The sequence below is a fragment of the Peromyscus leucopus genome, chromosome 22, assembly GCF_004664715.2.
Source record: "Peromyscus leucopus breed LL Stock chromosome 22, UCI_PerLeu_2.1, whole genome shotgun sequence".
Taxonomy (NCBI): Eukaryota; Metazoa; Chordata; class Mammalia; order Rodentia; family Cricetidae; genus Peromyscus; species Peromyscus leucopus.
In genome coordinates this window covers 37,253,627-37,275,041 of record NC_051081.1, presented here as the reverse complement: position 1 = coordinate 37,275,041, position 21,415 = coordinate 37,253,627, and the positions used below count along the sequence as shown (strand labels likewise).

Below are 21,415 nucleotides of genomic sequence, written 5' to 3'. Positions count from 1 at the left end.
CGTATTTGCCACTATTACACCAGTAGACATATCTTGCCAGGTTGGTTGATAATTGTGTCTACAGGATTCATAGCTGAGAAAGACTGATGATTACTTTTCTTCCCTGGTAACATGCATAGTACCATCCAGCACCATGTAAGCTAAGCAGTAGGGATGAAGCTTCCAGGTTGGTACCAACTTGATTAAAAACCAGAGGATCGCTACAGCAAAACAAGAAAGGGTGGTTGAGGAACATGAACTCACAATGGCTGTGACTGCATACACAGACCTGCACAAGCCAAGCCAGAGAAATTCCCAGTTTGGAGATGGAGGTAGTTATAAAGTCTCACGGCTGGCTGAGGAGCTGATAGAAATTGATGGTTGCTGGGGAAGAGAGAGTCAGATTTCTTCAGAGATGTGGTCCCTGAGAGGGATACCTGTGCTTCAGGAGATGGCCATACGCCCATACACATACTGGCAACACTAAGTGGACTCAGTGGAGTTTTATAACACAAACAAAAGGCCGGGCGTTGGTGGCGCACGCCTTTAATCCCAGCACTCGGGAGGCAGAGCCAGGCGGATCTCTGTGAGTTCGAGGCCAGCCTGGGCTACCAAGTGAGCTCCAGGAAAGGCGCAAAGCTACACAGAGAAACCCTGTCTCGAAAAAAAAAGGAAAAAAAAATAAAATAACACAAACAAAAGGGGCTGGAGAGATGGTTCAGCGTTAAAAGCACTGTCTGCTCTTCTGCACACGGCAGCTCACGGTTGTCTGTAACTCCATTTCCAGTGACTCCAACACCCTCTTCAGATTCTGTATGCACTGCGCACAGGTGGTACACAGGCATCCATATAAGCAAAACACCCATATACATAAAGTAATAAAACTACAAACACATACGTAAAAGGTACATTCATGTTTATATATAAACAAAACCCAGGAAATCAGGAGGGAATAGTGGTAGGGAATAGAGGGAATGGGGGTGGGCTTGATCAAAACACATTATATGCATGTATGAAATTCTCAAACAATAAAAAAAAACTTGCTTAAACTTGGGGCATAACAAGTTATGAAATTAAACTTGAAGGACGTCCCTTCGCCCCACTGCAGCCTCTTCTCCTCGTGGCCTTTTATGCCGTCCGATTCCAGCCCTTCCCTGCCTGTTTCTCTTTTTCCTCTCCTGTCTCTCATTATCAGAACTGAGTGAAGCATGTTGTTAGCTGAACCTCCTCTGGCAACACTCAGTAAGCAGGTTTCCTTTGCAAGAGCATTCTGCATGCTAAGGTCATCCCTGAGAGTGACTTGATAAATATCATGCAAAACAGCTGGCCAAGGAGACTTAAAGAAAAACTGTTCTTAATCCTAGGATCTTAATGACTCTAGCTGGAGAAGAAAGCTCTAGAATGAATAAGTGGGTAATAAGTAGGTTAATGTCTACATTAATTTTATTCTGTCTGCTTGATTCCACTGTTTAGCCTATATGTGTTTCAAAAGTAAGAAAAAGGCCATCACTGTAAATCCACAAATACATTAGACATATGTATAAACTACTACCTGTGGTTCACTATTTCCTACATTGTTCCTCAATGGAATAGAAACCTTGTATCTTCTTTGAAGGGTGGTAACTGGGGCCTGAAATGATGGCCTCTATAAAATCTCTAGTTTGATGTTGGAATTAGAGTCTCAAGGTTTTGGGGTGTTTTACTGTGGACTGTAGAGTACACCCATCTTTAGAGATTATCCAGTGGATCCCTTAATTGTAAGATGAAGCAACTGGAAATCAAATATTAAGTAACTGAAACCCAACAACTTATAAAGAGCAGAACTTAGTGCAAGAGAAGTGAGTTTCCATACTTTCTCTTGTCCTTATGGAATGATGGGATGTAGGAAATGAAAGTGGGTCAACAGTGGGCGGGTGGATTTAAAACCTCTCTGACCGCCTGGGAACCCATGATCTGTTAGGACATTGTGTGTAGAACTATGACTCACGACACAGTGATTTCGACTTGAAATATACAGGCTCTTTTCTAAAACTAAATTTAATTTTCTTATACTAAAGGAGATGATGTTTGTTTGCTAGCAATCTTTTGGTATTACTTACTGTTTACCCATCATATTCAAAGTATTGTAACATATAAATTATGCTAGTTAAGTTAACGCAGTACAGAGAATGGCTGTAAGACACCAGTATTTCTCTTTTCTAGTCTAAGTCACAGACTCCTGGAACAGACTTTTAGTCTTCTGCCCCATACACAGAGCCTGCCCTTAGGATTGGCCTTTGATGAGTCCTGCTTAACATTGTAGCTGTAGCCTTAAATTTTCTCACCTTAAAATATATAGCTGCAAATAAAAAGAGTTAACTACAACAACTAGTCATTTTGAATTTTGTCTTTATTTCTAAATCTGTTAGTGAAGTGGTCTATTTGCTGTATGACTCATATATTTTCTTGGAAATGTTACAATTTCTAACTGGTAGATGTACCTTATTGACTCACTATATTAGATCTGAGGATGTGTGCCAGTCTTTTAATATGGATATCTAATTAGCCAGATGCTTTGAAGTATGATTTGTTTTTTGTTTTTGTTTTTTGTACCTTCAGAATTTATGCTTTTATCACTTTATTCACAAGCATATAAATCAATTTTGTCTCCCTAGTAAATGGAGTCCCTTGGCCTCAAGAGGCAACACGCCGAAATAGCCATACATTTAACTGCAGGATGCTAATTCACCCTCCAGACGAGCCAGGCACCGAGAACCAAGAAGCTTGCCAGCGCTATGAAGTAATGCAATGCTTCACAGTGTCACAGCCAAAATCAATCCAAGAAGATGGTGAAGGTAAAGGGCATCTTAAAGTGATTGTTTCATCTTTGGCTTGAAGGAACAGGGAAAATTGATTACACACTACCTTCTTGAAATAATGTTTTTGGTTACTCTATTATATGTCATAACCACAGTTCAATTTCCTACATTTTTTTTTTCTTGAGACAGGGTCTCACTGTGTAGCTCTGACTTGCTATGTAGACAAGGTAGCCTCAAACTCACACAGAGATTCACCTGCTTCTTCCTCCCAAGTACTGGTGTAAAGGTGTGTGCCACCAGGCACAACCCATTTGGCTTTTTGAGATAAAGTTTCACTGTGTTTCCTCAAATGGCCTTCAACTCACTACATAGCCTAAGCTAGACTCAAACTTAGAAACAGTCTCCTGCCTCAACTTTATGAGTGCCGGGATTGCAGGAGCATACCACCATGGCAAGAGCTGATGCCATGGAGGAGTGCTGCTTTTCTCTCTTATAGTATCCAGCACCACCTGCCCAGGGTGGCCCCACCCACAATGACTGGGCCCTCCCTCCCTCAATAATCACTAATTAAGAAAATACCCCCACAGGCTTGCCTATTGCTTGATCTTACTGAGCATTTTCTCCATTGAGGCTCCCTCCTCTCCAGTGACCTAGCTTGTATCAAGAAGACACAATGCTTGCCAGTACAGGGGGCTCAAGAGATAGCTCAAAAGTTATGAGCGGGCTGGAGAGATGGCTCAGAGGTTAAGAGCACTGACTGCTCTTCCAGAGGGCCTGAGTTCAATTCCCAGCAACCACATGGTGGCTCACAACCATCTGTAATGAGATCTGGTGCCCTCTTCTGGCCTGCAGTCAAATATGCTGTATACATAATAAATAAATCTTTAAAAAAAAAAAAAAAAAAAGTTATGAGCACTGGCTACTCTTCTAGAAGACTCAGGTTCAATCCCCAGCACCACGTAGCTCCTCACAACTGTCAGTCACTCCGGTTCCAGTGGCTCTGACGCCTCCTGGCTTCTGTAGGCACTGCACGCCCATAGTACACAGACATACATACAGGCAAAGCACTCATACACATTTTTTTATTTAAAAACAGTATTGGGGGCTAGTGGCAGAGCATGTGCTTAGCAAATCTGAGTCCCTTGAGCTTAGTTGATAGCAGTGGAAACAACGGAAATAAAATTGCAAACTGGTGCTGCATCACTCCAACCAGATAATTCCCCTGCTGTGAGTGTCTGTCTCTACAGTTTATGTGCAGTAGTGGGTGGGAAAAGGCTTTCTCCGACAAACTTTCTTAGAGCTACCGGGTTCGTGTTGCCAGGAATTTTAGTTCATCTATGCTCTAAAGTTAGCAGTGGTTCTCAGCCCAGGAGTCTTGACCCCTTTGGCCAGCCTCAGTCTCCAAAAATATTACACCATGATTCATAACAGTAGCAAAATTACAGTTATGAAGTAGCAGTGAAATAATTTTATGTTGGGAGTCACCACAACATGAGGGACAGTATTAAAGGGTCCCAGCATTAGGAAGGTTGAACTACTGTGTTAGAGTGATTCTGATATTATGGTAAATCCTGAAACATGCAATTTTAAAATCAAAGCTACTAAGTAATTGGTGTAAACATTTTCTCTATACTTTGTTCTTCAATTTTCTCTTCTTGTTTTGGGCAGATTTCCAGTCATGTTTGATTTGTATTGCTCGGCGATTACCTCGGCCTCCAGCTATTACAGGTGTAGAATCCTTTATGACCAAGCAAGATACTACAGGTATTCACAAAATTAAAAATGCTCCTGGATATTAATAATGTGAACTTAGCACTGACAATATCCAAATGTAACATCCTCTGTTTCCCAATCTCATATAGAAAGTGGTTTAAATAGTCATCCTGATATTGATCTTTAGATACCGTAATTAATGTCACGAGCATCATGCTGTAGAGACCAATTTTTATAAATGTTCACATGCATGTATCCGTTTGATCATGAACCATTTTTATAATCAAGGAAGAAATTCAAATTTGTTGATATATATATCTATACATTTACAAATGGATATAAATTGGTAGGTTTAGTAATATGTTTAAAAGTATTTGGCTGGGCCATCCAGAGGGCTCAGTGGGTAAAGGCATTTGCTGCAAGTCTAATGACCTGAATTTGATCCCTGAACCCACATGTAAGAAAGGAAGAACCAGCTCCTGTCATGGACAAAGCATACACATGCATGTATGCATAGACACACAGATAAACACAGGTAAAATGTGTAATGTGTTTGGCAAGTGAAAACCAATGATGGGAGGTCAGCACACCGGTAGGTGCATTCCTGCAGTCCCAGCTCCCAGGTGGCCTGAAGCGATGATATCACTGGAGCCAACACGTTAGGACAAGCCTGAGCAGCATAGTGAGGCCTTCTTTGAAGCAAATAGAGAGTGAGTGCTGTAGTTCCATACCGTGGCGGATCTTTGAGGATCATTTTTGAAATTCAGTGGTTGTTCTAAAAGGTTTTACTGAGGACTGAGCTAATATTGAGCCTGTGGACCACCAAGTATGAAGAAGTGCCACATGTCCGAAGTGTCAGTGTTGGAAATGGTCAGTGTGGAAGGGCCTTGTTTACAGGGAGTACTCCTGACTCAAGAAACAGATGGAGCAGCTCGAACATTAGTAGGACCAAGAAGCAGGCAGTAAGGCTGCATGGTGTAACAAGAGAGTGCCTGAAAATAATCCTTTCTTCGTAAAAGCCCCTAAGATCTGATTCCCATCCAGAACAAATTGCAGCTGTTGTTTACAATTCCTCGAGCGTTTTGCTAGTTAATTTATCTTCATACTGACATGCAGGTTTTCATGTTTTTACATACTCAGTTACACCTCCCAGTCACCTCCCTAATTTTAAAAGAGATAGATAGATAGATAGATAGATAGATAGATAGATAGATAGAAGGGATATTTTTTGAGAAGAACTTTTAAAAATGACTTTAACTGAATTTATTCTTTCTTTGTCCATTTTAATTGTACATTTTTTTTTTTACAATTCTTACTTTGTTTTTGAGACAGAGTTTCTCTGTAACCCTGGCCATCCTGGAATTCACTCTATAGACCAGAGATCCACCTGTGCCTCTGCCTCTGAGTGCTGGGATTAAGTTAGCAAGCCACCACGCCAGCTTCAGTCTTTAAAGATTCTATTTAGCTCTCAGAAATCTGGTATTCTTGTGTTATATGCTTTATTCTTTGTTTTTAAAGATAAAGTTCCAAATGTTCTTCCTAAAAAGAAAGTGGGAAGTAAGTTAGCACAGATAGGAAAAAACAGTGGCGAGAGGCCTGGGAGTGGGCTGCCGTGGAGCATGTTCATATGAAGGGGCCACACCTCTTCAGCCCTTTCCCAGTCTAGCATGTATTGTATTCACCCCCATTTTTGTTCAGAGCAACATGGGAAAAATTCAATGAGCCCTTATTGAAAGCCAGAAATATTTTATATAGAAGAAAGTAGGTGTCATTGACAATGAACACTGGTCTTTTTTTCAGTAACTGATTAATATAAAAAGAAGCCAGATAAAGGCTTTATGAGACCCAGAATGAAACCTGTTGGGAAGGCTGTTTGTCAGGCTGTATAGTAAGTGTCAGCCATGAGAGGCTTAGTTAGTGCATGAGCCAGTAGTATGGCTCGGTGGGGTGTGGGACCTGGCCCAGCATAGCAGCCTGAGTTCCATGCCCAGATCCCACCTAAGGTGGAATGAGAGCACTGACTCCATGGACTTGTCCCTGACCTTCATGTCCCAGGGCACATGAACCTACACACACAAACACGTGGACACACAGTGGTAATAAGAGAGTTCAAGAACAGTACTTTTCAACTTATTCTGTAAGTTCAATACTACATTAAATCGGAGAAGAACTTAAATTAAAATTTCAGCTGCATCTGACTATTATAAATAAATAAAAATAATCATGACTATTCACAACAATTGTTCAACTAAAAGGGACCTCAAAAATAACAGATTCCAGGATCTAGAGAGATGGCTCAGCAATTAAGAATACTGGTTGGTCTTGGAGAAGACCCACATAGCAACTTAAAACTGTCTGTAACTCCAGTCCCAGGAGATCTGATACCCTCTTATAGCCTCAGAGAACACCAGGCACACACATGGTACACTGTCATACATCTAGACAAAATGCACATACATATAAAATAAATCTTAAAGTAATTTAAAATAAGACTTATTTTTGAAAATAACTCATACCAGCTTACTTGTTTTATAAGTGGGAAATGATAACTGATTGCTGAGAATGAAAATATTTATCCCTAATGAAGTATTATTCTTTTATATTACATTACCTTCCACCACAGTACTGTACTTCACTTCTCATACCAAGTTACCAGAAAAATAGAAAGTAGACTTAAAATGTAAGCTAGTATTTTATTATATCATAGAATAGAACTCATAGAGTATGGTGAGATAAGGTAAATACTAAAAACTTGGTTTTTTTTGGGTTTTTTTGTTTTTGGTTTTTCGAGACAGGGTTTCTCTGTGTAGCTTTGTGCCTTTCCTGGATCTCGCCCTGTAGACCAGGCTGGCCTTGAACTCACAGAGATCTGCCTGCCTCTGCCTCCCGAGTGCTGGGATTAAAGGCGTGCGCCACCACCGCCTGGCTAAATACTTCATTTTAATGTTACTTTTAAACTCTATGTGGAGTGATTTGTGTCTTTTTGTTTTGGTTTGGTTTTTGGTTTTTTTGAGACAGGGTTTCTCTGTGTAGTCCTGGATGTCCTGGAACTTTATCTGTAGACCAGGCTGGCCTTGAACTCACAGAGATCTGCCTGCTTCTGCCTCCTGAGTTTTGGGATTAAAGGCATGCGCCACCACGCCCAGCTTTGTGCCCCCGCACCCCCTGCTTTTTTTAAGTCCTCCATCAAGAAACATTGGATGGTGGGACTTTTGTTGTCTCTGTTGTTTTCTGTTTGGTTGGTTAGTGGTTGGTTCAACTTCCATTTGGTCGGCAGAGATATTCTAAACCAAACTCTTCATGACTCTCTTCAAGGCAGAATCATTTAGTACCATTGCTGAAAACGTAACTGCTTTCTCTTCCACAGCTCCACAATCCCAAACTCACACACACCCTCCCTTATCCATTGCCTATGAGGAGCATTATTGTATATGAAGATTATGTAACAGTTGAGTTGCTCCTATAATAAACGTTTATGTATGACATAGTAAGAGACAAAAATTAAATTGTCAAAAATCCAAGATTGTTTATGCTTTCAATTTCATGTTCACCAGACTCTCTTCAAACTGTTCTAAGTAACAAATTTCTCCTGTTTGATTTTCAACTGGTGTTCCAAGAGTTGAGTGATGAGATCCCCAAGTAGAGTGGGCTACCTTAGATCCCAGACCCTAACAGGTTAAAGAAAAGCTCATCAATATTTTAATACTAAGAAAACCAAATTGAGGGAGGAGAAGAGAATGTATAATTCTAGTTAAATGAAGAAGCATACACATTACGATAGGCTTGGCTTGATTATATCAAAAGGAGGAAATACAATCAGGCATTCATAGAAAAAGAAACATGAATAGTGAAGAAACATGAAAAGTACTCAGCCTTATTAGGAACTAAGGAAATTCAAATCTAGAAAGCAATGAGATACCAGTTTTCCACTTAACTATTACTAAAAACACGGACACCTGACAAGAACAGGTGGCAGAGAAGATGGTGGATTAGCAGTGCCTTTGGGGTGGGGAAGTGCTGGGGACTGAACTCAGGCTCTCGGGGGTGTATATAATAAAAACCGGGCCTGAAAACTCAGACTCTGTCAGTTGGCCCTATTAACAGAAAAATAACCTGCCATCATTCTCTCATAGCCAATTTGGCCAAATATAATAACTATAGCAAATTACTGCTGGATTTTATAAAGCATTATTTCAATAGTATGATGCCTCATAAATCCTAGGGTTTTGATTTGATGCTGTTTCTGAGTCCACTTTTGTTGCCTCCTGTCTTTGTTGTAAAATTGTCTATAAAAATTAACCAGAGATAAAAATGGAAAGCCTGCTTCTTTCTCATATTCTCTTCACTTAGCCATTGGGAAATAGCTTCAACTAGAATACTATGTTTCATTTTTACTTCTGTTCTCTAATAAATAATGCAGTTAGTTGTAGAGAGGAGCAGTATACAGAGCATGGAATCAAAGAACGGGCCTGAGGATTTTGAACTGATATGCCTCAGCAGCTTCAGATGATTTTGCTGATTTCGTATCTGGGGAGATCACAGGCTCTCACGTAGCCCAGGCTGACTCTGCCTCCCAAGTGCTCACAGACATGTGCCACCATGCCCTGTTTAGCAGTGCTAGGAATTGAATTCAGACCTGCATGCCTTGTAGATAAGCACTGGACCAACTGAGTTACACTCTTAGCCTTGATATGATTTTAATACCTGACTAGAACTGAATCTAACATGCTAATGCATAGCAATCCAAGACCAAACAATCCTTATCATGTCTCTAACATACTCCTTTACTATATGTAATAAGTATAAATGGCCCTCTTTAATGATTTTGTTAACAAATATTCAGAAAGAGAGAATAATTCATTGGATGTAGTTGGTAATTTTGAAATATGGATGGTTTATATCAAGACTCTGTCATAAATGTCAACTTTCATTCTTTGCATAGGTAAAATCATCTCTATTGATACTAGTTCCCTGAGAGCTGCTGGCAGAACTGGCTGGGAAGATTTAGTAAGGAAATGCATTTATGCTTTTTTCCAACCTCAGGGCAGAGAGCCATCTTATGCCCGACAGCTATTTCAAGAAGGTAATAATACTCTTGTCTCAATTTTTTTCATTAACCTGTGTGTGTTACTGTTGAGTAACTTTTCTTAGAACTCATAGCTTGATAAGTATTTTCTCCAAATTACAGCTTCTGTAATAAGTTTTAGGAAAGGAAGAAATGGGTAAGCAAAGTAATTCATGAGTGGATCCTGAAACCCAGGATGCACATCCTAAAGACTAGGATGTCATGTGGCAGTCACTCATTCATTCATTCATTCATTCAGCAGATGTGTCCAGTTCCTTACATGCATAGAACACTATGTATGTAAGGTGCCAGGGATACAGTGGTGGCTAGGAAGCAGGGGTTTGCTCAGAATATATTAGGAGAATGTAGAATAGTTCTAAAATCAATGTGACCCTGATGATAATAGAAGTGTAACTATTAAAAAAGTAAATTCAGATTGGATAGTAATTTGTGAGAGCATGGGATTTTGGGTGGTTGGTTTTTTTTTGTTTGTTTGTTTGTTTGTTAGTTTGTTTTTGTTTTTGATTTGTCTCTTAAAGATTTTCCCCAAGAAAGCAAATGTGTAAGGGGGCATCTGGATGACAGATCTCCTACTATTCATTTAACTTCATGACTGTTGAAGTATGTGTCTTCTGACTTAGCTTGGAGTTCTGAGTTTAAAGCTCTGCCCTGTGACATTAACTGCCGAATATCTACCATATCTAGGAGGTCTGTGGGAACATAAACAAGTATGTCCCATGCCCTGGAGAAACCAAGCAATGTTATAGGAAAAGTAGGGGACCTTGTCTGTGAATCAAGGTCTGGAAGTTCACAGAGATTCAGAATGAAGGGATTGCTTACGTACTTTAAAATCTTGTCATGGATGGTAACCCAGGACTCCCTTTTCAATGTAAGCTTTATTTTGATAGCTTCTATCTATTGATAGATAGTCCTAAAATACAATGGAATTTTTTCATTATTCTCACACCCTTTTTAATTTTAACATTTTCCCCATAACATCATGTCCTCAGTTTTCTGATGGTGTATCATTCATTACATTATAGGTTAGTTGCTTCCTAATAGGAAAAATTTCTTTTTCCTGAAAGCCATCTGTATAAATCTCAAAGTTGTAGGTTTTCTGGAACAGAGTAGTAAGCAGTTCTTCAGAGGGCTCCTTACTAAACTCCATGCCACTCCTCAAGACTACTTTATTACAAAGAGCCAAAAATCTATGTTATTTGTAACTTTCCCAGGCAGTCCCAGTATGCATCCTGACTTTGGAAGCCATCATAGTAGTGATGGATTCCCTCTACTAAGTGTGAACTTTTGACTTCCTCTACATAGCAGTGCCTGACTTTTGAACAGGTTTGGAACTTGGAGCACAGCCTCCACTCGTTACTTAATGTGTGAAGTAGTATATGGGTCTCCTGGATTTTTGTAATCATTTCCAAAGTGGGCTTTCCGTAGCATAGCTGAAAAACTTAATTTTATTTACCTATAATTGGTATACATTTCCACTAAGGTGAAACAGGTATTTATTGTCCAAATGATTAAGCTCCACACAGACACAAAAGAGTCATATTTTATAAACCATCAGTAGTCTCTCTAAAGTACATTAACTAAAATCTAATAAATAGCTAATCTTTCAGCATACAAAATATAGTTATTTAGAGGACAGTGTAAAGAAAAGGAATTGTAATCCAGCTCCTTTTCCTCATTAGGCATTTCTTAATATCATGCCTTCCACTTTTTTAGAAAAAAGAATTCCTTGATAGAAATGACTGATTTTTTTTTTCTCCTTGAAACTAAGATAGCCAAAGTTCATCTGAGTGGTTCTAGGGTTTTGGAGATTAAAGACAATTTATCAAACAGAATGCCATGGATAAAGTATACCTTTTAGTATTTTGTATTCAATAGATCCAGCCTGGTAAGAGAGATGTAGTCTTTGAAAACATGTGCAAATCACGTGTTAAAAATCCCTACTGAATTAAAATCTCAGATGAGGGACCAGATGTCTTAACAGGCCTTAAAGACAGTGCTTAAGTTTAAGAGCCATTCCCCTATCAAGGGTGGAGAGAGTAATCATTTACATGTGCAGTTTCTTTGCTGCCTCTGTCACTTAAGGGCAGTGCAAAGCCAGCGAGACATGTTCATGTTAGAATGACTGCATCACACAGATGAGTGTGTATGTACGTGGAATTGTAAATTAGTATAGCCATTATAAAGAAAAGAGTGTGATTCCTCAAAAAATATTAAAAACAGAACTGTCATTCAATTTAGGAATCCCACTTCTGGGTATATAACCAAAGGGAACAAAATCAGTATAATAGATACCTGTATTCCATTAGCCAAGATACGGGGTCAACTTACATGCTTATCAATGGGTATATGGAAATGAAGAAAATGTTCATACACACACACAAAAAAAAATGAAATGCTATTAAGCCATAAAAAGGTGGTACTCCTGTGGCACATTTAGAGATCATTACAATAAGTGAGATAAGCTAGGCACAGAAATACAAGTACCATATGATCTTATACACATACAGCGTAGAAACAGTAGAATGGTGGCTATGAGAGGCTTAGGCAGTTTATAGGGATGGTAGGAGCTATTGAGATGATGTTGTTTAAACCACTACAGTTAGATATGAGGGATAAGTCTTAACAGATCTATTGTGTGCATGATGATTACAGCTAATGACAATATATTACATTCTTGAGGAATGCAGGAAGGAGACTAGATATTAAGTCTTCTCGCCATGAAAGTGATGATTGTGATATAGCATATGTTAATTAGCTAGGTTAAACCACCCACAATGAATAAGTACTTCAAAGCATCATAATGCATAGGAAAAATGAATAGGATTTTATTTGTCCACCTAAATAAATTTAAATTTAGAAGAAAAAAGAGACAAATTTTGCTGCTTTCTCCTTGATTTTGTGTAAATTTTTATAGTGCTTGATATTTAGACAAGAGAAAATTGTCTTCCATCTGTCATCTTTCTTCCCTTTTCAGTAATTTACTGTTTGAAGGTAGTAATTGCTATAAAATCCTACTATTCAGTAACATTTTTGTTCTTAGCTTAGTTTTTTGTTCCTTTTGTTTTTGGCTGCTTTAAGTCAAGACAATGTAAGAAATGTTTGTTTTGTTTAGGGTTTTTTGGGGCGGGTTTTTAGTGCTGGGAACTGAACCTAAAGCCTCATCCATTCTAGGCTAGTGCTTCAGCAATAAAACGTACCCCAGCCTTTTGTTGTTATTTTGGCAGCCTCTCCTATAGCCCAGGTTGGTCTCAAACCAGTTATGTGCCTGAGAAAGCCCTTGAATTCCTGATCTTCTTGCCTCTACCTCTCAAGTGCTGGGATTACAACAGTAGACTGCCACTCCCAGCTCATGAAATACTTTCAAAGGATGCTTACCACTTCATCTTCCAGGGTCACATTTGTAACCACAGTCCAGTCCAAGGACACAGGGGAGCACTGGCTTGAACCAGGCTGAAGCCATGGTTCTGCACTGAGACTGGAGGAAGTGGGTATCAAACCACCTGAGGAGCTTTGAACTAGGAGAAGGGTGATGTGAGTGGAAAGAGTCTGGAGAAGATGCATAGGTTCTGTTTAGTCCAGACCAGAAATCTAAAGGGAAGTTGAAGTAAAGATGTTTCCGGTATCCTGAACAAGATGGATGCAGGAGGCAGTTGTCAAATCAGATGTCCTGGCCCTTACAGACTACTAAATGAGTCTGTAGCCTACAATGTTTTCTTACAGAGAAATTTGGAAAATATAATACTAGGTTTCATAATCTTTTAATATTTGTAACCAGGAAATGTGGTTTTGTTCTTAATTGAGTTTGATACAGACTTTATTCTCCCATTTTAGGAGATTCATGACATGTTTAGGGGACTTTGAGTTGTTTCATTACTCAGAGTACTTATTTTCCACAGAGTGTTTTTTTCCATCAGCACATCCATCAGCAGGGCGCCAATGATGGGGAGTGCTGAAGTATCTGTGTGTGTTGTATGTATAGTCTACAGAGCAGTTTGTGAAAACTTTATCTACTTACAGTTCTATAATAGATCTTAATTTCTTACCTTTTAAATGTCCCTGAGGTATTGTGACATGAAACAATATTGACCAAGAAAGCACAGTGTATATACTATAATCTCGCTCTTATATGTCTCTCCAATTCTATATTAATAAAATGTTAATTTTACCTCAGTGATAGAATTACAAATAACTTTATTTATTCCTTACTCATCATTTTGTTACCTTAACTTTATACTCATAAAGTACGAGACATGCCAAATGATGCTTGTAATCCTAGCATATAAGAGACTAAGAAGAGAGGATTGTTACAAGTTTGAGGCCAACCTGGGCTACATAGTGAATTCCAGGCTTGCCTGGGCTACAGAGTGACATCCTGTCTCAAAAAAGAAAAAAAAAATCCCAACTGTGTGTGTGTGTGTAATAACACATCTACATACATATACCACAAGTGGAGTTGGTGGGGATTTAGAGTATCAAGAAGTTTGGAAGTATTGCCATAATACCCCATAATAATAATCCACATTAATGATTATCCAAAATGTTATTTGAGGTTTATATAGTTAATAACAAGGTTCAGATGACAAAAAACTTTTTATTTCAAACTTTATTGAAAATATTTAAAATATTAGCTTACTTGCCTCCTGTAGAAATATTGATGAACCGAACAGATGTTATTCATTGGTAATTTTAGAATCTTAGAATATCCAGGAGGAGGAAAGAAAATGAACATCCATTTAGGACTAATTTTTTTTCTTTACCTAATAGCAGTTTTTTAAATTATCTTTCTGTCTAGGGAAACACTAAATAGGTCATGTGCTGCACACATTTCCTACCTGCTCAGTTAGTTGGTGTCGAGAAAGCAAGGCTGGTGCAGGTTGCTTCGGTGCCGAGTTAGGAAAGATCACGTTCTGAAATAGCTGCACTTCCGCAGCTGCTCTGGCCAGGGAAGTGTATGTCTATGTATTTCCTCCCCTGGTTGAGGCCTCTTCTAAGATGAAAGACAGGAAGAAAGCAAAGACAGTTGTCAAGTTGTCTGGGGGGCCTTCCCAGACATTAGTGGTACCCTCCAGTTAGACCCCTTCCTGCAACTGTTCTAAAGGGTTAGAAATTAACAAAGTTAGAAATTCGGCTGGGTTTGCCGGTTTGCCTCACTTGGGAGGCTGAGACAGGAGGATAGTGAATTTGAAGCCAGCTTGAGCAAAGTAGTAAGATCCTGTCTCAGAACAAATTTTTTTTTTAAAAGTGAGGCAGAGATCAAAATGTTTGCAGAATAGCTGGCAAAACTGTGATCAGGCCAGGAGACCTGGGACAAAAATGGAATTCCAAACCTAACCTTCAAACCCACTTAAAGGGATGTTTTAGTATACAGAATAGATGTTTATGCAACCAAATCTGTAATGAGTTATGGCTACCTTACCCTTAATTCAAAGTATCAGTAGTGTAACATACACACTGGAAGATATTAGTATAAACGTTGTTTAAGAATTGACTAAATGTCTGTGATTTGGACTATTTGTGCCCTGGAAACTGCTTGGTTTTCTTTGTTGGTTATGCAGGAATTAGCCGTTGAAACCCTATTATGTGCTAGCATCCATGCTAGATATTGCCACATAGTGTCATTGGCTCCATTCTAGTGGTGAATAAGCAAAAACTGGCTGTGGTTCATTTTCATTAAATCATAGACTTAGAAGGAACAAAGTCAGAAGGTCATGTGGGAATCTGACGCCTAGTCTCCTTCCTCTCTTTGTCCATGGTGACTTCCTATTTACTGTCTGCGCATGGGAACAAGCAAGCATCAGAATTCCAGTTAACTAGAGAGTCAGAGTAAGTTTTAGTAAGTTCAAGTCTTAACAACTAGCCCACAACACACCTTTAATCCCAGCCCTCAGGAGGCAGAGGCAGGTGATCTCTGAGTTCAAGGCCAGCCTAGACTATAAATTGAGTTCCAGGATAGCCAAGGCTGTTACACAGAGAAATGTTGTCTTGAAAACAAACAGACAAACAAAAACTAAGGGTTTTAGTGCAAAGGTAGAGTGCTTGTCTAACATGTTTGAGGTCTGAACTGGATTCCTATAACTGGAGGGTAAAGAAAGAAAGTTTTGCTATATCAAAGAGTTACCTTTTCTCCTCATTTTAAAGAATAGTTCTCAATGAATTGTAATCTATACATTATCATCTATAATAATCTAACTTCAAAACTTTAAGTATGATACTTAAAATTATTTCCAAAATTTCAAATTTTTTACAAGTTTATATAGAATAATTAACCAAAGACTTTGTTTCTTTAATCCATATTAAACACCCTAAGGTTCCCATGTTATTCCAAGTGTCTGGCTGTTTCTCACTTACGATTGATAATCATTAAGGAATTTTCTCATAATCCATTTCCATTATAAAATTAAGTCTTTATTCCTATAAAAGTAAAGACATAAATTGAGATAGAAGTGTTTGAAAACATACCTAAGATTAAAAATCTGTTCTTTGGAAAGAGTTATGGCATCTAATCACATGCCAATGCCAGTCTAGTTACATAAGCGTCAGACGGAAGGTCAGTCAGCCAGCACTTACCTGCTGGGTGACTCGATGGCAGAGCCTGCTGTAAGGGCAGTGGAGAGCAGAACACAAGAGCGGGCCAGAGCATCAGCCTTTACACTAGCTAATGACAAATGGTTCGGAAAGGGCCCTTGGGAGAAACGTTCAGGAAGTAGGAAGAAATCACGTTGAAAATGAAAGAAGTCAGTTTGGCAGCCACTAGCTCTGTGCGGACGTCAAGGACTAAAATTGTGGACAGTGTGACTAAGGAAGTGAATTTAGTTATATTTCATTTCAAATGGCCACATGTAGGCTCATGCTGCTGTGTTGAGCAGCTCTGTAAAGTAACCAGTGTTTCCCTATGTAATAAGGAGATCTGAAAAATGAATAAGATAAAGAAATGGATAAAATGGAGTAAGTAAAAAATATGGGATGTGTTATCTGTTTTCTCTGGCCCTTTAAAACCTTGTGTAAATAATTTATTGTATAATGCCACTTTTCTGCTGAAGTTGTGTTTTTCTAAATATATTAGTTAAAAGATATAAACAGTTGGGACTGTTAACATAATTTTAGGACTGACTGTAGCAAACATTTGCTTATACCCTTCCACAGAAATTGTCAGTGTCCGTTAGAGATTCTTTTCATCCTTTATTACCTTATTGATTACTGAGTTTCTCTATGCACTGTGTTTAGCAAGCAGGGCAGTGATGTGGCTGAAAGTGCACCAAGTTTACGTCCTTGTTTCTGTACGTAGGCAGATGTAGCATACCGCTGATTTACAACAGACTCTCCCTCCTCAGTCAGTACCAGACACCCGAGATAAAAGAGAATCTGTCTTCTCTTCTCTTGAGTCGTCTGTAGCGTGAAAAATATTAATTGATCATTTTAAATCTCTCCTATGTGATATTTCAAGTATAATTGAGCAGCCATACTGGCACAGGTTTTTAATCTTAGTACTTAGCAGGCTGAGGCAAGAAGAGAAGAAGTTTGAGGCCAACTTGGGCTATATGGAAAGTTCTGGGCTAGACTGGCCTGTGTATACAGACTTTATCTCAAAAAGTAAAATATCTTCAAAACATTTCTTACAGGCTTAATTTTAACAGTCATTTGTGATAGTAGTTCTTGTATTTCAGTGGGTATTGCCTTTTTAATCTTTATATTGCCAAATCTATTAAGCATCAATAGATAGATAAGATAGAATTCTGTGGTGTTACTAAAACATCAGTGACGTTTCAGTCCTTCAGTCTTGGAGAGTCTCTATGTATTTCACAAGCACTTACCTCAGAGCTTAGATTCTTGCCTGCTGATAGTGAAGGCTTGAGACAGAACTTATGTGATATTGTTTATAAAGTAATTTAACTGACAACCTGGGTCTTGTTCCTTACTAGTAATCATTGATTTTATCTTAATTTGCTTATTAAACTTCAAAAATTATAACATCAAAAATAATATAGATATGTGTTATAATTTGTCAGATGGGACCTGAGGGGCTTTCCTCAGTAAATAAAGAATTCTTCAAACACCTTAAAATAGAGGGAATGAACTTTATGATATATGAATTATATCTCAGCAGAGTTATAATTTAAACCATCAGCCAGCCAAAGATAATAAAAGAAAACTTGTTAAAGATCACACTGAAGGCAAAATGCAAAGAAGCACCTCCCAGTGTTTGGAGTGGAGACTTAATAAATTCCAATAACTTTCCCATTGTAGAGAAAGATTTAAGATCTTACTAGGTTGGGGTTTGTCGCAGTCCTAATTTATGTCAGGAGGCAGCCATTCAAATTAGACTAACTTGTCGTCAAGTGGTATATTTTAACTGGGACGCCCCTACACACACCCAAATATCTGAACTCTTCTTTGAATCAGAGCAGGCCGCATTGGGAAGGCATTTTCAATGAGGTTGTTGGTAGAAATAAGACCTGGTAACTCTCCTTTGCCCAGCGTTCAAGTGTCAGAATTTTAACTAGGTTTTTCTTTTGTTTGAAACAGTGATGACTCGTGGCACTGCCTCCAGCCCATCCTATAGATTCATATTGAATGATGGGACAATGCTTAGCGCCCACACCAAGTGTAAACTTTGCTACCCTCAAAGTCCTGACATGCAACCTTTCATCATGGGAATTCATATCATCGACAGGTACTACTTATTTGGAGAGAAATTATAAGTTAGGCATAAGAATAGTACGATGAGTATGTCCATAATTAATATTAATTATCTATTAGTATATCCACAATGGGTCTAAGGGTTTTGTTACCAAATAGCTTTGTTGTTCATAAAGGGAGAGAGGAAAGGTGGGACTGAAAAATCATTTTTTAAAGGGTCAAACAAAATGGTGCCTAAAAACTTACAGCATTCTACATAGGCACTTACAGTCTTAGAAGAGATCTCAGTGTTAATAACATTGTTATTTCATTTTCAAGGGTACTTTATTAGGACAACATTTATGGCTCTGGAGTTTAAGTTGACAGTTTGCCATAGAAACCTTACTCATTAATTAAACTCTCAACTTGAAGTCTTTCGATATTGCTTCTAATTTGTTCCCTCCCTCTAAGTGAAATTTATACTGGTCCACATAGCAAGTTCATGGAATTATTCTTTTATGCTGTTATTTATTAAAAAGACCTAAATTGTAACTGCATAAAATTTAGCATTAAAAACAAAGACATTCCCCTCACTTCATCTTTTTTCCATCTGATGTTTTGCGTATTAGAACATGGTAATGCCAGTCACAAATCTGTTGTCATAGTTACACATTTGAGTAAAGAGCTCGGTAAAACCTGAGTTCAGTATTCTGACTTTTTCTAGTTTTGGTTGAAAATTTTCTTGTGAGTGGAATTAGCACAGTTCTTTTTTCATATTGTGATTTCTCTTTCAAAACATCTGCTATGTCTGCATATCACCCTCTTTAATTTTTGCATCAGTGGCACAGTATTTTCCTTACCCAGTCTTCCTCTTTGGAGTTGAAATACTTAAAAGCTGTAACAGGGGACTCATAAAGAAAATACTTTCTAAATAAAGGCGTGGGAAGTTTCTCTTTCAAATGAAGTTATTATTACAATAATAATTGTTTATACTAATTTTAGAAAAGCTTATTAGTATATCTATTGCATATTTTCACAACACCAAGAAAGGTTTATTTTTCACACAACTGAATCTGTCAGTGATTTAAGTCCGTAGGTGCCGTTTCCTAGGAAATGATGCTGCCCTTCACAGTGGGAATGGCAGTTCCCTGGTTTTCCTTAATTTAGGGTGATACAGAAGCTCTCTACTTGATAGCTTGGAACATTAACGAGGCTAATGGCCTTTTTTATAAAGTCATCATGAAAAAATAATAAAAACAAATTAAAACGATTGAATAATAATGTATCTTTCTTCCCTAGGGAGCACAGTGGGCTTTCTCCTCAAGATGACACTAATTCTGGAATGTCAATTCCCCGAATAAACCCCTCAGTCAATCCTGGTATCTCTCCAGCTCATGGTGTGACCCGTTCATCTACGTTGCCACCATCCAACAACAACATGGTCTCTGCCAGAGTAAACCGCCAACAGAGCTCAGACCTTACTAGCGGCAGCAGTCATAGTAACTCTAGTAACAACCAAGGGAGTTTTGGATGTTCACCTGGAAATCAGATTGTAGCCAATGTTGCCTTAAACCAGGGACAGGCAGGTTCCCAGAGCAGTAATCCCTCTTTGAACCTCAATAATTCTCCTATGGAAGGTACAGGAATTTCCCTCTCGCAGTTCATGTCTCCGAGGAGACAGGCTAATTCTGGCTTGGCAACAAGGGCCAGGATGCCAAACAATTCATTTCCTCCAAATATTCCAACATTAAGCTCCCCAGTTGGCATTACTAGTGGTGCCTGTAATAATAATAACCGATCCTATTCAAATCTCCCAGTAACATCTTTACAAGGTATGAATGAAGGACCCAATAACTCTGTTGGCTTCTCTGCCGGTTCTCCAGGCCTTAGGCAGATGAGCTCACAGAGTTCACCTAGCAGATTAAGTATGCAACCAGCAAAAGCTGAGTCCAAAGATAACAAAGAGATTGCATCCATTTTAAATGAAATGATCCAGTCTGACAACAGTGCTAATGATAGCAAACCTCTGGACTCGGGACTTCTGCATAACAATGACAGACTCTCCGATGGAGACAGCAAATACTCTCAGACGAGTCACAAGCTAGTCCAGCTGTTGACAACAACTGCAGAACAGCAGCTCCGGCATGCCGACATAGACACGAGCTGCAAAGACGTGCTGTCCTGCACCGGCACTTCCGGCTCTGCCTCCACTAACCCTTCCGGAGGTACCTGCCCCTCTTCCCACAGTTCTCTGACGGAGCGGCATAAAATTCTGCACCGGCTTTTACAGGAGGGCAGCCCCTCAGACATCACCACTTTGTCTGTGGAACCCGAGAAAAAGGACAGCGCATCGACTTCTACTGCTGGGCCAGTGCCCGGACAAGCCCCGGGGAACGCCAGCATAAAACTAGAACTGGATGCTTCAAAGAAAAAGGAGTCGAAAGACCATCAGCTCCTGCGCTACCTTCTAGACAAAGATGAGAAAGACTTAAGATCAACTCCGAACCTGAGCCTGGATGACGTGAAAGTCAAGGTGGAGAAGAAAGAACAGATGGATCCTTGTAACACAAACCCAACCCCAATGACCAAACCTGCTCCCGAGGAAGTTAAACTGGAGGCCCAGAGCCAGGTGGGTGACTTCTGCCTCCACAGAATGGGCAGCATTTCTTATTTCTTATTCTCTGTTTTGCCTTTTCTGTTCCCACTGTAGACCAGATCTGGATGGGTTCTATTTTGTCTTCTCTTTTCGGCATTAAAGAGTCAGTTCAGAGGTTGAGACCATGGAGTACCCTCAGACATTCCTTCTAAAATTCTAGAGCAGTGGTGGTTCTCAACCTTCCTAATGCCGTGACCCTTTAATACAGTTCTTCATGTTGTGCTGACCCCCACGACCATAAAATTATTGTGTTGCTCCTTCATAACGGTAGTTCTGTTACCATTATGAATTGTAATGTTAGTATCTGACATGCAGGGTGTCTGATACGTGACAGCAAAAGGGTTTGCCCCACACGTTGAGAAGCGCTGCTCTAGAGGCTGTCATAGTCCTGTGGTGTTTCTAAATGATGACTTTTTCCCTTCCTTCCTCTCTCTTTGTACCATCGTTCTGTAGAATCAGAGTTCATGTCTTAGGACCGAAAGCTCTTGAGAGGGCAGGTTCATCTCCTCCTAAAATTCTTTCAGTTTATAAGTAACTACACAATAGATGAATCTACCTATTAATTTT

General features: G+C 39.1%; 1 protein-coding gene across 8 annotated transcripts in view; it reads left to right on the top strand.

Annotated features, from left to right (window-relative positions):
* Window positions 1–21,415, top strand: part of Ncoa1 (nuclear receptor coactivator 1) — a 200,962-nt gene that overhangs the window by 134,400 nt on the left and 45,147 nt on the right. For all 8 annotated transcript variants that reach the window (XM_037198117.1, XM_028875282.2, XM_037198118.1 and 5 more), the window contains 5 exons: window positions 2,634–2,813; window positions 4,446–4,541; window positions 9,433–9,573; window positions 18,100–18,247; window positions 19,492–20,821. In XM_037198117.1, the coding sequence (XP_037054012.1) occupies window positions 2,634–2,813; window positions 4,446–4,541; window positions 9,433–9,573; window positions 18,100–18,247; window positions 19,492–20,821 (1,895 nt within the window). The remainder of the gene's footprint in view (window positions 1–2,633; window positions 2,814–4,445; window positions 4,542–9,432; window positions 9,574–18,099; window positions 18,248–19,491; window positions 20,822–21,415) is intronic.